General features: G+C 40.9%; 1 protein-coding gene across 1 annotated transcript in view; it reads left to right on the top strand.

The window, feature by feature from the left end:
* Positions 1-10718: 10718 nt before the first annotated feature.
* Positions 10719-18701, top strand: part of RFT1 (RFT1 glycolipid translocator homolog) — a 32599-nt gene continuing 24616 nt past the window's right edge. Inside the window, exons 1-2 of the mRNA XM_034438877.3 lie at positions 10719-10924; positions 15009-15094. Of these exons, the coding sequence (XP_034294768.1) occupies positions 10826-10924; positions 15009-15094 (185 nt within the window). The 5' untranslated portion in view covers positions 10719-10825. The remainder of the gene's footprint in view (positions 10925-15008; positions 15095-18701) is intronic.

The raw sequence follows: 18701 nt of genomic DNA, 5'->3' as shown, positions 1-18701 counted from the left end.
TATCCAGACTATTCCTGAGAAATGCATTGGGCTGGAGTGGAACCAGATGTGTCTTCTTGCACTCTTTGGAAGAAACATAAGGTATCAGTATAGAGCCATGATGGCAAACCTATGGCACGCGAGCTTAGCTCTGGTGCGCGCCAGCTGATTTTCGGACCTTCTGGGCCCACCAGAAGTAGGGAAACAGGCTGTTTCCTGCCTCCGGAGGACTCGGGGGTGGTGGGGAAATCCCGTTTTTCTCTCTCCCCAGCCTCCAGAGCCTTTTAGGAGTCTGGGGAGGGTGAAAATGGCCTTCCCCACTCCCTGAAGGCCAGGTGGGACAGGAAGTTGGCAAACGGGCCATTTTCAGCCTCCGGAGGGCCTATGGGAGGTGGGGAAGGCCGTTTTCACCCTCCCCAGACTCCTATAAAGGTTCTGGAGGCTGGGCAGTGCAAAAAACAGGCCTACGTGCCAGGAGCGGTGTGTGTGTGTCTCACATGCATGCGCGGGGGCAGGGCACATAGAATTATGGGTGTGGGCACATGCGCAAACCCCCCCCCCCGGTCCTGGCATGTGATGGCAAAAAGGTTAGCTATTACTGGTATAGAATATACAAAATGATGTGTGTATGTGTGTGGGAGATTCTATTAACATAAATAAGGAAACTGGGATAAGATGTGAGTTCGATGATGGAGATGATGATGATAATGGTGGCTTTCCGATTACATCAAATTGTTCTTGTTTAGGATCTGGAAACTTTTAAAAATATTTGAGGACTAGACATGACTTTTTTTCTGCTAGTATAGTTTTAGGGACAGACAACAGTTATTGCCATTAATTTTTATATGAAGTTGACACTAAATAAGTGGAAATAGATTGCTCTAGATGCAACTCTGTATTAACTACTAAAATAATCCCTAGAAAAATGATAAAATAGTAATGGAAGGGCAGAAGTGCATTATAATTTCACCTTTGTTGGGACTCAATCTATTCCTCTAACAAACTGAATACTTATTAATAATAAATTTGTTAAGTCTTTACAGGACTAATAGAAGCCCCAGGATTCTTTGGCTTTTTTGCTATAGCAACAAACTACAATATCTACCCTTTAGATGATTAAAAATCTATTTAGCATAATCGCTAAATCATTTAGATGGTTTTTCTCTCCGGAATGGGAACTGTGCAGAAATTTCTAGAATTGAACAGCAGCAATTCTACTCCTTTGAATACAGTCAAACATTAGTTTTTCAGATGTAACAATGTGTCTTTTGATAATATCAAGGCACTGGTTATTAAAGCAGGATTCCGCTCTCTCCCTTTCCTGCAGATGTTCTCTATAGATTTCATCTATTTGACACCCATATGTGCGGTAGCAATAAAGGAGAATATTTATAGCTCAGGGTTGAAATGAGGAATCCTTGGTGCTCTCTGAGCATCAATCTTGACTGATGATCAGTGGTGGGTTGCTCCTGGTTCTGTCCGGTTCTATAGAATCGGTAGTAAAACCGGTGGGAGGCCCCGCTCACCTGCCATGATGTCATCATGTGAGTTCTGCGCATACGCAAGTGTGTGCACATACGCAAAAGTGTGTGCGCATGCGCAGAAGTGTGTGCACGCATGCTAGCAAAGCCAACGCACACACTCCCATTGCAAACCGGTAGTTAAGGTAAGGAGAACCCACCCCTGCTGCTGATGTTAGCTAGCTTGGGTAAGGAAACATCTGCAAGAACACAACCAAGCTCAGCAAGCATCAAGGACTCCCAATCTTCATGTCTTTATATTCATTCCTTAATTTTGGATGGTTCCACAGCATTATATTTGAAGGCAAAGAAAAACGAGACCCACCTGAATTCAAGTTTTTTGTTCAAATGACATTTATCAAGCATTATATTTTTCTCAGAATGGAAAATAAGAACTCTTAGAAATGTTCTACATGCGCATTCAATAATACATATTTATGTATTTATTTATAATTATGCTTTATTTTCCCTAGGGCTAAACCACTTCATTGTTTAAACAATACTGAGCGTTTGTTCTGAAAACACAGCAGGTACACTGAATTAATTCAAGGAAGACTAGAAGACAAACTACACAATATATCAGAATACATGTTGTGATTCTATAATGGGTTTCTTGAAAAGATCATTTTGGGAAATTGCAAATTTGAAACCCAGGAGCAGGAGGAACAATGCTAGATCCTCTCCCTGTTGCAAGATTTGAAGTAAGTGGTTCTGAAAATAAATCCTACCTTTTTTTTACCCATTTAGACTCCTACAGCCCCCAAACAGTGGGGCAGAACTGAGACCATGTTTCTTAGTTCACCAGGGGCAAAGATGTATAACTGAGCATTATCATCACACTGATGGTATTTAACCCAATGCTGTTGGATGTTCTCCCAGAATGGATTCATATGTTGAACAAAAGTGGGGAGGGAATGAATCTGTGAAGCACCTCACAAAGTAGGGGGCTAGGGATAGGCAGGAAAAAGGAGAAGAGTCACTGAAACATTGCTTCCTATTTCCAGTCCCCTGATACCATGGTTGACGGTATTGGAGGCTGCTAACAGATCTAGGAGAAAAGCCAGGAGTAATTCATTGGTGCCTGGCCACACCTCACTTGATATCCCTCATTCCTGCCAAACTTTCTCCACTGAGTGTCATAGCAGAGAGACCCTTCTGTCTCACATCTAGCTCCCTGTACCATCAGTCATCACCAAATATTTCAGTTTCTCCCCAAACTTCCAGCCTCTATAACTGCCACCACTTTCCCAATTGTAACCACTTTGGTGGTGTTTCATTTCTTTCCTTTACTTCTTTGGTGTGCAATTGAAAAAGTCTGGAGCTGGTTGGAAAAAAACAGACAATTATCGTCCTCCATATGTTGTGAATTTCAGAAGGGCTAAAATGGCATCATTCCACAAGACAAATCCTGCAGGATTATGGCTGTTTTTCTTGTAAGACCGCCAGCCAATTCCCTCTCCCATTGCTGTCCAGCATGGGTGTTGAGTCATCAGGTCCTCCACGGTGCTGAGGGCGGGGAAGTCCAGATCACCATTCTGGTTTTGTGCTTTAAAAAAAGAAAGAATCTGAAGCCTGATAATCCCATCACCCTTACTAAGGTTCAATGCAAGTTCTGCTCTGAGTGGTTCTCCAGTGCAGACCAGCCATCTTGTCAGTTCAAGACATGGTCAGTTCAAAACCTTCCAGAATCCTCACACAACTTCCAGGGCTACTGAGGCTGCCACTTTGGGGCCCTGCTAAATTCATGGCTGTGGAAATTGTTGACCTACCATCCAAGGAGTCAACAACATTCTATGCAACCTCCACAATACAGTGACACTTCCATGAACCAACAATGCATAAAACCCGCACTCTTATGGCTCATCCTCAAACAACTTACCAGTCTTGGCACCATAACATCATTTTTACCCCATGTAATATTCAAGTTGAATATTGATCGGGATGCCCTGTGCACAGTCACTCATGCTCTCGTCACCTCTCGCCTGGACTACTGCAACGCTCTCTACATGGGGCTCCCCTTGAGGGGCACCCGGAGGCTCCAACTGGTCCAGAATGCAGCCGCGCGGATAGTTATGGGAGCTGCATGGCGCTCCCATATAACACCTCTCCTGCATGAGCTGCATTGGCTCCCAGTGGTCTTCCGGGTGCGCTTCGAGGTGTTGGTTATCACCTTTAAAGCGCTCCATGGCATAGGACCTAGATATCTTTGAGATCGCCTGCTGCTACCGACGGCCTCCCATCGACCTGTGCGCTCCCACAGAGAGGGCCTCCTCGGGGTGCCATCAGCCAAACAATGTAGGCTGGTGACCCCCAGGGGGAGGGCCTTCTCTGTGGGGGCACCCACCCTCTGGAACCAACTTCCCCCAGAGATAAGGAGAATCCAAGACCTTGGTGCCTTCCGCCGTGCCCTTAAAACCTTCTTTTTTCAGCAAGCTGGGCTGGCTTAACTCTTTTAAATGTTTTTAATTGGTTTGTTATTGTTTTTAATTACGGGGCCAAATTTATATATATCTTTTTAATAGTATTTTAATGTTTGTAGTTTATGTTTTTATTTGGCTGTACACCGCCCTGAGTCCTCAGGGAGAAGGGCGGTATATAAATCTGATATAAAATAAATAAATAAAGTTCTAAATCCTTTTAGGAAATTAAGGGTAAAGTGTTTAATTATCTGAAGCCACTTTCCCTCTGAACAATGATTTGACAAGTATGACTTTAAACACATACGTTTAACGCTTCAAAAAACTAGACTAATAACCCCAGTGCAGCAGTTTCATTTGCTTTGTTCTTTGAACCACTGGAACACCAACACCTCAACATCCTTTTCCTGTATCTGACTGTGAAAGCAGAAAAGTTCACATGAAAAAGGGCTGGAGGACATTGCTGCTAACTCTACATTAGTCACAACAGAGCAAAATGCCTACTTGATTGAAGGAACTGAATGAATGGAGTGAAATATGGTTTGTGCTTTAATTTATTTGCTGGATTTTGATTGATGCATAAAATAGCTTGCCCGCTTACTTGGAAGACTAATTCCATAATTACCCACCCAGCAACACATCTCGATATCTATAGTATACCTTATATCAGGTTTCAGTTGAATGCAAAAACTTGGTTTCAAACATATGCTATTAAAAAGAAATAAATTGTCAGATATTTATCATTAAATAAATCACAAAGAAAGAATAGTTATTTATGTATTCTACTTTACCCTGGCTACAAAGATGAGGGGCTCAAACTATTTTCCAAAGCATCAAAAGGTAAGACAAGAAACAATGGATGGAAACAAATCAAGGTGAGAAGCAACTTAGAACTAAGGAGAAAATTCCTGACAGTGAGAGCAATCAACCAATAGAATAGTTTGCTTTCAGAAGTTGTGGGAACTCCATCACTGGAGGCTTTCAAAAAGAGACTGGATAACTATTTGTTTGAAGTTTCCTTCTTGAGTAGGGAAGGGGTTGAACTAGAAAACCTCCAAGGTCCCTTCCAACTCTATTATTCTATGTTCTAAATGAGGTGAGGTTCATATAAAACTGCAAAGCTATAGAACAGATCTGTACAGCTATTGACATTATAGTAGCTACTTATGGAAATCTGCAGACAATGCAAACCATGGAGAATTAACAATGAAGACTGGTTTTATATCATGGTTCGATCACCCTTTTAATTTATAGTTGGAATGAACGTTACAGGAACTAGATCAACAACAAACAGTATATTTACTTTTTACCCACTTCATTATTTTCATTGCACAATTTCTAATTTTACAATGTATCAAAATTGCTGGAGTTTTATATGTGTTATTTATACATAAGATCGTATTCTGGCTGCACCAGAATAATAAAATCAGACTATACTACACCATTTTTCAGATTATTCTAGTCTACCTTTCCTATTGATTTTCTGGACTTCGCAGGTACCGAATACTTGGGTACTCGCTACTTGGGTGGTAGGTTTCACCACAATAAATTATGAAATAGTGTAGATGTGCTATAGTACATGAATGGCAATTAATTTTTATGCAAGTTTAAATAAAAGGAATTCATTTTAATTAAAAAGGAATAGCCAGCTCCATAACATGAAATTTTTCCTGTTGACATGTTTAAAATTTGAGGAATGCATGCTTGTGGGCAACTCAAGAGGGTTCACCAGTGGTGGGTTGCCCACAGTTTGGACTGGTTCACAAGAACCGGTAGTAAAACCGGCAGGAGGCTCCACCCACTGAGCCGGATGTCATCAGGAAGCTTTTGCGCATGCGCAGAAGAGCGTGTGCGCGAGTGAAGCAAGGGTACGCGCACGGCCCCATTGTGAACCGGTAGTAAAGATAAGTAGAACCCACTCCTGGGGTTCACGTTTTAACCCTCTTCCCTTGCATTGCACAATCACCTATATATTGGAGAAATGCCATTCTGAAGTCTTCCCATTTGTTGCAAAGGAGGCTACCATATCCTGGCTTTACCATTTTTTATTCATGGACCTGGAAAAGAAAATTTCTGCAATATTGCAGTTGGGATCAATTTTATTGCAGTCAAATGGGAGTGGGAGGAACATCCTTTCTGTCCAGGTTGAGAGGAAGAAATCAAAAGTTTAAAGGAGATAAAAATGCTCAGAGAAATCCTATTTATATGGCTCCTCCCTATGCCTTTTTCTCTCTTTCAGCTGCAGGAAGGAAAGATTTAACCAACAAGTTAACTTACATTTGTTGCTTAAACTAATTCCTTTGACCCCCAACTGCTGATATGGTTATGTATATCCACAACAACACCCCCCTCCCTCTCCAATAACCCAGTTAAGCCTGCCCTGATAGTATATTCTCACACATATTTTCTTCATAAGCAGGTCTCCCTGAGTTGGAACATCTTCACAGATAACTGTGTTTAGAATTGCAGGTCTCCATCAATGACATGGTAAAAATTGATTGAAAAAAATTACCCGGAAGCAAAGATGTTGCTAAAATAAAATCCTCACTCCCATAAATTATCTACTTGTTGCTCTAAGGAAGGTCTGCCATCTAGTGGAACTAATACATAGATACATGTTATTGAACAAAATTCTTTTATTGTTGAACTAACCCTAGTCTATCTCCTGAATTATTATAATCTTTTGTATTAGTATTCAAGTGTTAAAAAGTAACGGATGTAATGCGATTACATAGCTCATCTAAAGAAAAATAGGCAAACAAGTGCCTATTGAATGAGAGTTTGATATATGCATTTTAGCTAGCATTATAAGAAAACTCTGAAGAAATAAATACTATTCATTTTAGAGAAGATAGCAGAAAATTATATAAACATTTGAAATACTAAAATATGATTGCACCCAGTAATGAAAATGTGTTTTTGGAGTGTTGTATCATTGGATATTTTCAATAATACTATATATGAATAAAACGTGTTTGGTAAATTGTATTTATCTGAAGGAATTGATCCAGATCCATTTGGGTTTACTGATTGTAGGCAATTTATGTAAACACATGTATTGAAAGACAAGTGCTTTTGCTATACAATGCAGGCAAGTTTTGGTCTGAAGATGGGTTCAAAGGATGTATTTAATTGTGCAATTATAACTATTAGCAGATCACATTAGAAGAAGATAACAAAAAATTCTTTAATGCTCTGTAAAATAATATTCTGTAAAGATTATTTTAATCCCAAAACTCCTCCCCCAAATAACTGCATTATTTATTTAGCTTTATAAAAGCTATTATTTACAGATACTTGTGTATATTTGACAAATAAAAGTTAAGATAAAGTTGGTTTTGAAATAAAAAACATCTTATGGCAATTATTTCAATATGAATAATTGATTTGACAATTAGTCAAACAATATGATTTGACATATTGATCTAGAAGAAAATGTAGAAGTGTTTGCATGGTTTTTTTTCGTGATTTCTGCTTTAGTTCAAATTTGAATCTTGCATATTATAGTTCATATTGACCAGTTTTCTTCTTCCATATTTGTTATTGTTGTCATTTTGTCAATAAATGTAGCATTATATATTCCTGCAATGTGTGCTCCTCCACATAGCCGGCCATGACTTTTAACAGGGTGTGGTATTCCCCCATTGCCAATTCCAGTTTGTTGGAATGATTAAGTGGCAAGGAATTCTCACTGGATTTCAGTTGTGAGTACAACTGATTCTTACATAGGCAGAACACCCTTCACCCGAAACCTCTACAGAGAGTTCTATGGAATTCCCACCTATTTTCTTTAACCTTTTAATTTTAAGGCCAGATTCTGATGTACAGCTCACAATCACAACCCAAACCATGAGATTTATGTCCCTTCACTTGATACTGGGACACAATTACAAAAAGCTGGGGCTTGCAATGTGATACCGCAATACAGTACATGTTTCATCATTTTTTGCTGATGCCAATGTCAATCACTTTTAGTTGAGGGTCACACAGTATTCTAAGCCACTATTTAACCATAATTTATTGAATGGACCACACATATTTTTCACAACATACCAAACCATGAATTATGGTTCATAAATCAGTGTCTGGGTTTACACAAGCTAAACCAAATCAGATGATTAAGGGAGTGGAGGCTAAAACATATGAAGAATGGTTGCAGGAACTGGGTATGTCTAGTTTAATGAAAAGAAGGACTAGGGAAGACATGATAGCAGTGTTTCAATATCTCAGGGGCTTCCACAAAGAAAAGGGAGTCAAGCTATTTTCCAAAGCACCTGAGGGTAGGACAAGAAGCAATGGGCGGAAACTAATCAAGGAGGGAAGCAACTTAGAACTAAGGAGAAATTTCCTGACAGTTAGAACAATTAATCAGTGGAACAACTTGCCTCCAGAAGTTGTGAATGCTCCAACACTGGAAGTTTTAAAGAAGATATTGGATAACCATTTGTCTGAAATGGTGTAGGATTTCCTGCCTAAGCAGGGGGTTGGACTAGAAGACCTCCAAGGTCCCTTCCAACTCTGTTATTCTATTCTATTCTATTCTAAACCATTTTATGATTTAGCTATAGAAAAAAACAGTTTATAGTTATGACTGCATAGTACATGAGGTCACAATCAAGGGTTAATCAGTGTTCACTGTTAGTTTAGTTCCAGCCCATTTGTGTGAATGGTTTAATAATTAAGGCTGGAAGCTTATTTGTGAGGTGAACAAACTTGGAGCATTTGTTCAAAAATTAGAAATCAAGGCTTAGTGTAATGGGCATATGCATTAGAAATTAAATAATAGTTTTCTATTCCACTTTTCATTATCAGCTTCTCCCTTTACACAGGGAGGCTAACCATTGAAAGAGACAACCCAGGCACACTGAGATAGAAGGCAGATGCAGTTCATGCACTGTGTATGATTTATGATTTATTTAGTTTTGGCTTGGCATGTGATAAGGATTCACTCAATCTTCCTTTTTTTCCTATGCAGTTGACAGTGTTGTATCAGTTATCAAATTCAAAGGGAAAATGGTTCAGTGATGAAAGATTCACTTTTTAATTCACGTTCATAATAACTATAGGTAGTGAGATTAATTTAGTACTGGACTGATCTGAATGCCTTGGAGTGATACACACAGTTGATCTGGAGGGACCCAAAAATTGTTTTCCTGTGGAGCTGTTCCTAGACAGAAGAACATAAAATTGTTCAAAAAAGAAGATTGCATTCCTCGGACAATCTTCCTCAAATGAAACCTCTCAAATTCCATGGGTATATTTTTTTGTAGCACCAAAAGCTCTGAAGGACAGAGAATTGTTATGTGTCAGGATTTTGCTATTGAAGTTTTGAGCCAAAATCTGTGTCCTGCATCACTACAGCTGAGAGAGGCCTGCATTAAATCAAAGCTGCCAAGGCATTTTCCACCAACAAGGAATGTCTTATTCAAAAGATAGGAGATACAGAGTAATCTGTGGAAAGGGATGCATGTTTCCTTATATTCCTGATTTCCTTGGTGGAAACTAATCAAGGAGAAAAGCAACCAAGAACTAAGGAGAAATGTTCTAACCCTTGGGTGCTGCCCTTGGGGTGCACCCGGAGGCTCCAACTGGTCCAGAATGCGGCCGCGCGAGTAGCTATGGGTGCATCCCGCTACTCCCATATAACACCACTATTGCGTGAGCTGCACTGGTTGCCAGTGGTCCTCCAGATCCGCTTCAAGGTGCTGGTACTCACCTATAAAGCCCTTCATGGCATGGGCCCGGGGTATTTGCAGGATCACCTCCTACTGGCCTCCCACCGCCCAGTGCGTTCACATAGAACTGCTCTCCTCCGGGTCCCCTCGGCCAGACAGTGTCGGCTGGCGGTCCCCAGGATAAGGACGTTCTCTGTGGTCGCACCGACCCTCTGGAATAGGCTGCCCACCGGGCTCCGGACAGCCCCCGACCTCTGCGCCTTCCACGCCGACCTAAAGATATGGCTCTTTCAGGAACTTCCCTGATCTGCTGTGGATTTTAACTTGGGGATTTGGGGATTTTAAATTGGTTTTTAATATTATTTAATTTTTATCTATTGTCGGGTTGTTTTATTGTTGTGAGCCGCCCCGAGTCCTACGGGAGAAGGGCGGCATATAAATCTGACGAATAAATAAATAAATAAATAAATAACAGTGAGGACAGTTAACCAGTGGAACAGCTTGCCTTCAGAAATGGTGGTTGCTTCATCACTGGAGGCTTTTAAGAAAACACTGGACAGCCACTTGTCTGCAACGGCATGGGTCTCCTGTTTGCACAGGGGGTTGGACTAGAAGACCTCCAAGGTCCCTTCCAACTCTGTTATTCTGCATGTTTATATGTGCATGAATACTAGTGTAATAAAATCTGTTTCCGTTTAAACTGTATGGGCGCACCATGCATAAGATTAACCTTTGCCACGTTTAGGCGTATAGGACATCTCAAAGAAACCCGTCCAACTAGAAAAACATCAGTAGCAGGCAGTGGTCGCAAACTCAGTGGAGAGGCAACCCATCCCAAATCCTGATCTTTATTCCAAATACGAGATAGGACTGGGGAATAAGGACTAGGGAAACCAGCGTCTCCTCCGCCTTACCGCGGCAAACAACGCCCCAAAACACACCTGCCCAAGACAACCGGCCAGTTCAGAGAAGGGACGCCTTCCCGCCGCACGAGCCTTCTCAGCCGGATTCCCGGTTTTGCCACGTGTGAATCTGCAGGTGTAAACGGCGCAACTGTATCGGCAGCGGATTAGGTGGAACAAGCCTCGAAGCCGCCGCCTTCTCGTCCTCCCTCTGCGGCTGACGGGATCCGAGCGCGACGGGGAGGAGCCACGGGCTGCTTCTCCCTCTGACAAGGCAGCCAGCGAGGGAAGGGAAAAAAAGGTCGGAAGGAGCGCACGGAGAATCGTTTTGCATGGGCGCGAAGGATGGCGGGACGGTGCCGGGGAAAATGGGCTCCCAGGACGCGCTCAGGGATACCGCCAAACTGGCTTCCTCCAACGCCCTCTTGCAGGTACCCGCCTCAGAAGATGGGAAGGCGGGGATGGAGATCAGAGGGCGCGCAAAAGCAGCAGCCTTTCGCTCTCTTTCCGCCTCTTCTCCCGACTGCCGGCTTCTCCTTTCTCGAACTGGCTCTTTCCAGGAGAGGTGGTGAATCTCAAGCTCCCGTTTAAGTGGACAGAAGCCGAACGTGTCCAGACACGTCAATAAGTTGCTGGAGAAGCCGGGAGGCAAAGTGACTTCCAATAGGCAGAAATCAGTGGAGTTTCAAAAATTAATTGATCATAGCATATGTGACCGGAGTCTTTCCCGTTGGTGAATCGTAACAATCCAAATGTTGGAAATGATTTTTTTTCCTATTGCAATCTGCACTCCACTGCAGGAATCCATTGCTCCAGCATCCCAGATAGATGGCTGTCCAGCCTCTGTTTAAACATTGCCAGGGAAGGAGAGTCCACCACCTCATAGGGCAGCCTGTTCCATTGTTGAATAGCTCTTTAAGAGATTTTCTTGATGGTCAGCTGAAACTTACTTTGTAATCTAAACCTACTGCCCTATCTTCTATGGGACAGCCCTTGAGAGACTTGAAAATAGCTATTATGCCTTCCCAGAATCTTCTTTTCTCCAGGATAAACATATTCAGCACTCCACCACTGTTCCAGGATATGATGCCCTTCACATAGATCCCCTTCACATCGTAGACATCATATGTCTATTGAGATTCTCAATCATTCAGGCCAAGGTTGTCTCAGAAGTGCTTTTTCCAAAAGGCAACTGAACTCTCTGTGAGGAAATATTTATTTATTTATGAAAATTGTTTGCCGTCCATCTCCTATCCATTGGCTCTGAGTATCTTACAACAGTCTTTCACCAACAGTCAGTCAGAACTGAAGAAGCTTCTTGGATGAAAAGCAAAACATTGGCAAAGAAACTCCCGCCAAGAAAGTCCAGTTGCCTTTTGAAAAAAATGCCTTTGGATCTCCTCTGGATACATTCTAGTTTTCAGTGTCATTCCTAAAACGATTCTTCAAGACACTAAGTCCTTTTTGTCTATACTGCTGGCCTATATAGTCTCCCCTGCATACACTATATTTGTGGCTTTAAGGTTTTTTTCCCCTTCCTGTTCAGCTGTTCTGCATTGTTTTTCTATTGAATTTCATTTTGCAGGTTTCTGCTTGTTATTCAGTTTGTCATCATTCTCCTGAATCTTGATACTGTCCTCTAAGATGCTTTGTTTTCCCTTATCACTTCGTCATTTGCATATTTGACATTTCCCAGAAATCACTTGCATTTAATCTGAGAAAGTACTTCATAAAAACTATTTGTTGAAATTTGTTGTATAGTTATTTGTATACCATAAAAACATTTATGGCAAATGGCAGAATATGTAAGGTCTAAGCCTAACAAAGAATGTATGCCTAAGAGAAATTTGCTTATCAGCATCACATTCTTTTAATAGATAACTTACTATTGATACTATTGGATTTACAGCTATTCCTGTCATGTTATATTTCTTCTTATGTTCTTGTTTTCTTTATTTCTCACATTGAATAAGTAATTTATTTAATCTTCAATTCAATGCAAAGCGTCAGATGGTTCTCATTTCAGAGAATTGAATAAAATTCTTATAGTCTCATGTTACCACTTTATTCACAATTGACAATGAGATAGGTACCATAAGTGGATTTAGTGATACATGCATTCCAGAGGTGAGTTTCAGCAGGTTATAACCAGTTCTGGAGAATCGGTAGTGGAAATTTTGAGTAGTTCGGAGAATTCTGATTGGCCCTGCCCCACCTATTCTCTGCCTCCCGAGTCCCAGCTGATCGGGAGGAAATGGGGATTTTGCAGTAACCTTCCCCTGGAGTGGGGTGAGAATGGAGATTTTACAGTATCCTTCCCCTGCCATGCCCACCAAGCCACGTCCACCAATCAGTGCCATGCCCACCAAGCCACACAGAACAGAACCACAGAACTGGTAGTAAAATTTTTTGAAACCCACCACTGATGCATTCAAAAGCTAAACATTTTCCTTGATATTCTTCCTAGTGATTCATATAATGTCAAGAAATATAGAGTATATGAATATAGGTGTGTAAAAGAAGACACAGACATCGCGATCTCCGGAACTTTAAAATATGCAATGCTGCATAAATATATCTTCAATTGTAGTTTTTACACTCTGACGATGTTAGCAGAAGCTAACAAAAGCTAAGTGGATAATCTGTTTTAAAGTTCCGGATATTGCGATGTCTGTTTCTTCTTTTATAGCTACACCTGGAACTCATATTTTTAGGATAGTTCGCAATATAGGTGTGTGTAGGTAGGTATGTATGTGTAGGTATATATCATATTTTTTGGAGTATAAGACACACTTCCCCCCCCAAAGTGGGTGAAAATTTGGGTGTGTATTATACACCAAATGTAGCCCCGCCCACCAGCTGGCCCCCACCCTTTGGCCTCTGCCTCCCAGCAATTTACCTCCTTGCAGCAAACAGCAAACAGCCCATTTCAGCTTCAGCACAGCCTGATTGTCCGTTGGATCGGCTTCCCGAACCTTAGCTGTTTCAGGCTGCAGGAATTGCCATTGCCTATTGCCACGCGGGCCTCTGCTGCAAGCATGCAAATTGCTGTGAGGCAGATTTTTTTTTTCTTGTGCTAATCAGGCTGGGCTGAAAATGAAACTAAAGCAGGCTGTTTGCTGCAAGGAGGCAAATTGCTGGGAGGCAGAGACAGAGGCAGATTTTTTTTTCTTGTGCTAATCAGGCTGTGCTGAAAATGAAACTAAAGCAGGCTGTTTGCTGTTTGCTGCAAGGAGGCAAATTGCTGGGAGGCAGAGGCAGATTTTTTTTCTTTTTTCCTCCCCCCAAAAGATAGGTGCGTCTTATAGTCTGGAGCGTCTTATACTCCAAAATATATGGGGTGTGTGTGTGTAGGTATATGTGTGAGTGCATGCATGTGTGTATATAATGTATGGATGGATATGTGCATACACACACATACACATAAAGGGTTTCCAGTCACTGATAAATGTAGTTATTAATTTTAGTTTAATTAAGCAAGTTGTTTTGTCATCTCTGCAAGTTTATTCTCTTCATCAGGCATTCCTCCATTGAGATTATTTCAGAGGCTTTTCACTTTTGTGCATGACTCGCAGTTGTAATAGTCCTATAGCTACATTGTTGAGCTTCCATGTCTGGAATAATTAAATTGAGCAAAGGCACTTGCATTTGCCTAAAACAGCTGTTGCCTGTAATCTGTAGGGCTAACCCAGGAAAAAAGGAATCTTGTTATGTATAAGAATTCTTTGATATAAGTAATAGAGACAGATTCAGCTTTAAACAACCGATGGAGGATCATTCTGAAAAGGTTACTTCAAGCATTGCCCTACAGATTAGGTTAGGCTCTAATCTAAACAAACAGCAGTTCAGTAACTGTATGGTAGTAAATTAAGAATCATTACAGCCAAACTGTAATTACAATATTGTGTGTAATTATTTTCTATTGCCATATTTAGATAGAACCTTATATAAAAGCTAACAATAATGCTGATATCTTTTTGGAAAAGCTTTTCATTATGCTCAGATTTTACCATTCTGTTCTACATCCTACAATATAGCAGGTTTGCTCTTTTCCATGCGGTAAGATTTATTTGGTAATGCAAGTTAATGATTTTATTTTGTGATGAATGTTAGTAATATTACAAATTAATACTCATTCCAAGAGTTTCATATGCTATGAGTGTGATTGTATCTAAAGGTGAGAACGTTAATTTAGACTTAATCCCTTATAAGGGCTTGATGCTCTTACATGTATAATCAATAAATTATGTATCTGTAGAGTTATTACTGAGTTTGTAGTAAAAGTTTATAGGCAGCATTTTTGGAGTATCCAACTTCCTATTAGAACAAGGAAATAATCCTACATGTCTGTTGAGTGATGACAAATTGAATTGTAGGGTTTACTGTTATTTAGTGGAAATAAGATCATAGTGTTAAAATGAAATTCTGAACAAAAGAAATCTAACAAACAAACAAATGTTGAAGTCTTACAGTTTGAAAGCTAATGTTTGATTAATTTCACGTTTCTTTTTGCAGGTGCTATTCCGGCTAATTACGTTTGGCTTAAATGCTTTTACTTTACGTTATGTATCAAAAGAAATAATTGGTCTTGTGAATGTAAGGTAATAAATCATAATCATTTTATAAAAACATGAAATATTAATGGTTACAAGTTATACTAGCTTTGTCTCTAATTTCTTTCTGGAATAAATTTGGATAAATTACTTAACTTTCTGCTGCTTGGCATGATTCTGCAGGGAGATATTTTGAATTGTATGGATGAATCAATGTCTTCACTGATGTATAAATGCAAATTTGAGTTTGTGATTTAGTTTTTTGAATAAATGCCTTTTCCTCTAAATTATGTAAATAGTGGTTTTGAAAATGCTATGTTTTCAAAGTCATTCCTGTTTTTAATAGGTATTCAGTAGTTCTGAGTGATTCTTGAAGTGAAATAAAGAAGTTTTGCTGCTTCTTTATTATTTCAAAATGTGAAATATACTGGGTTTAATTGCATACCAAGTATTGTCAAATGTACTACCGTGTTTCCCCGAAAATAAGACAGGGTCTTATTTTCTTTTGAATCCCGAAATAAGGGCTTGGCCCTATTATCGGGGGTCTTATTATTTTGGGGATGCTCATGGTTGCTGCTGTGTTGCGCTGCTGCTGTTTGCCCAAGGCCGTGTTTGCTTCGTCACGTCTCTGTGCCCGGCTCTTTGGGAACCTGTTTGCAAGAGAGCAGCCGCCCAGCACCTCTTGCCACTTGGTGCCCACTCAGCAGACATCCCCCCCTCCGACCAGGCAGAGCGCCACTCACCGACCGAGCGGTAACCCAGGATCACGATGTGGGCGAAACTGGTGAGCACCAGGTCCTTGAGGAGTCTGTGCCGCTGCCATCCCAGCACTGAGGCTGGCTTCCTCTGCGGCTTCCAAACCCCGTCTAGAAGTCGCTGGAAGCGGAGAAGAGGCCGGTCGGACCAGCTGCCTGCTGCCAAGTCTTTGGGAGTCGGGGAAGAGTCTTTTGGCAGCTGGGGCAGAGAGGCGGCGAAGGGTGATGGGAGCCACAGCCCCGCATGGGGACTCTGTGCTGTCGCCATTCCAGCACTGAGGATGGCTTCCTCTGCAGCTTCAAAACCCCGGCTAGAAGCGAAGAAGAGGCCGGTCAGGCCAGCTGCCTACTGCCAAGTCTTTTGGGAGCTGGAGCAGCTGCATGGACCTGAAACCATAGAGCGGGACTTCGGCAGCAGGCAGCTGGCCCAACCGGCCTCTTCTCGGCTTCCAGCAGCTTCCAGACAGGGTTGGAAGCCACAGAGGAAGTCAACCTCAGTGCTGGGATGGCAGCGGCACAGACTCTTCAAGGATCTGGTGCTCATCGGCTTCGCCCACATCATGATTGTGGGATACCGCTCGGTCGGTGAGTGGCGCTCTGCCTTGCCGGAGGGGGTAGTGCCGCTGGGTGGCAAGGTGGCTGCTCTCTTGCGAGTGGGGTGGGAGTTTTCAGGCGAGGGGAATGGATGGATGGAAGGCGGGCGAGCACCAAGAACACTGGGGCAGCTCCTGATCAGCTCAGCTGATCTGCGGGTTGCCATTAAGGAGCCCAGCTGCCATTAGCTGATCGGGGAAGGGAAGGGGTGCCTTCTGTGCTGTCCACGCCCAACCCTTCACTAGGGCTTATTTTCAGGGGAGGCCGTATATTTTGCCCACCCTAAAAATCAGGATTGGCCTTATTTTCAGGACATGTCATATTTTTGGGGAAACATGATAGTTTTGCTATGTTCCCTTGATTCACAAAAACCTTGCCTGAAAAATAACAGTCACATGTCCAAAATACATTTCTACCTTTAAAAGAGAGCTGTTGCAGTGTAACCTGATGCAGACTTAGCGATACTTTAATGTAATATTCTTTACCTATGGTTATTTTAGAGCAAAATTACTGCTGAAAGAATATGACATTTAAAATTGTCCACCCAATCCACCCAAAGCAATAGAACTCTAGAAGAGACCTAAGAAAACCTTGAGTAATATTTTCCATGTGCTCTTGTTTTATGATTTTCATTTTGTATATTTCCTGATTTTAATTTTTATTATGAAACCCTCAAGAAACTTGTCTTCATACAGGTACAAAATAAACAATGGGACTACACAGATAAATATGTGGTATAAATTAATAAAAATAATTTCCACTTTTTCTTGATATTATGTAATATACTCAGTGAGTTACAATTGCGTACAAAATGGTAAAATATTGTAAGATTGTATTTTTCTGTAATTAATAGTGTTATTAAGAAACTTAGTATAACATTTAAATATAACTTAGATAGAATCTAGAGAAAAGAAACTTACCCTAATATCTGGGGATTCTTACCAAGCATGAATATAGATTGTAACTGTTATATTCTGCAGAAATGAGATCTCCAATTCCCAAAATATATGTAAGCAAAGTAAAATAAAAAAAAAAAACCACTGAAATTTTAATATGACCTCAGATTTTTAACAAATAAATTTAAGAACTCTTTAAAAGCTATGTATTTATAAAAGGTTAATTAAAAGGTTAATTAAAAAAAGACTAAAACTTAAGTATTTTGAAACTTAAGTAATTTGAAAATACATATTGGGCAGTTCATATTTCCTCTATTAAAAAAAGGAAGCAGGTGGTAAATGACTTATGAGCTTATTAAAATTTCAAAGGCCTAGTTTGTGTCTGGCACAACTTCTATAAAATTTTATGACTCTTCCCAAGTTGCATGTGGACCTGGGTGAGTGCAATTCACAATTGATAACCCTTAAGGTAATCAAATCTCCTTTGATACATATTATTGATAATTATAATAGTTACAGTCAGGTCCAGAAATATTGGGACATCGACACAATTCTAACATCTTTGGCTCTATACACCACCACAATGGAGTTGGAATGAAACAAACACAATGTGCGTTAACTGCAGACTGTCAGCTTTAATTTGAGGGTATGTACATCCAACTCAGGTGAACGGTGTTGGACTTACAGCAGTTTGTATATGTGCCTCCCACTTGTTAAGGGACCAAAAGTAATGGGACAATTGGCTTCTCAGCTGTTCCATGGCCAGGTGTGTGATATTCCCTCATTACCCCAATTACAATGTGTGGATAAAAGGCCCAGAGTTCATTTCAAGTGTGCTATTTGCATTTGGAATCTGTTGTTGTCAACTCTCAAGATGAGATCCAAAGAGCTGTCACTATCAGTGAAGCAAGCCATCATTAGGCTGAAGAAACAAAACAAACCCATCAGAGAGATAGCAAGAACATTAGGCATGGCCAAAACAACTGTTTGAAACATTCTCAAAAAGAAGGAATGCACCGGTGAGCTCAGCAACACCAAAAGACCTGGGAGACCATGGAAAACAAATGTGGTGGATGACTGAATAATTCTTTCCCTGGTGAAGAAAACACCGTTCACAACAGTTGGCCAGATCAAGAACACTCTCCAGGAGGTAGGTGTATGTGTGTCAAAGTCAACAATCAAGAGAAGACTTCACCAGAATGAATACAGAGGGTTTACCACAAGATGTAAACCATTGGTGAGCTTCAAAAACAGGAAGGCCAGATTAGAGTTTGCCAAACAACATCTAACAAAGCCTTCACAGTTCTGGAACAAGATCCTATGGACAGATGAGACCAAGATCAACTTGTACCAGAGTGATGGGAAGAGAAGAGTATGGAGAAGGAAAGGAATTGCTCATGATCCTAAGCA

This window comes from Pantherophis guttatus, chromosome 2 (genome assembly GCF_059756535.1).
Source record: "Pantherophis guttatus breed Tessera chromosome 2, ASM5975653v1, whole genome shotgun sequence".
In the NCBI taxonomy this organism is placed as follows: domain Eukaryota; kingdom Metazoa; phylum Chordata; class Lepidosauria; order Squamata; family Colubridae; genus Pantherophis; species Pantherophis guttatus.
This window is presented reverse-complemented; position numbering and strand designations above follow the sequence as displayed.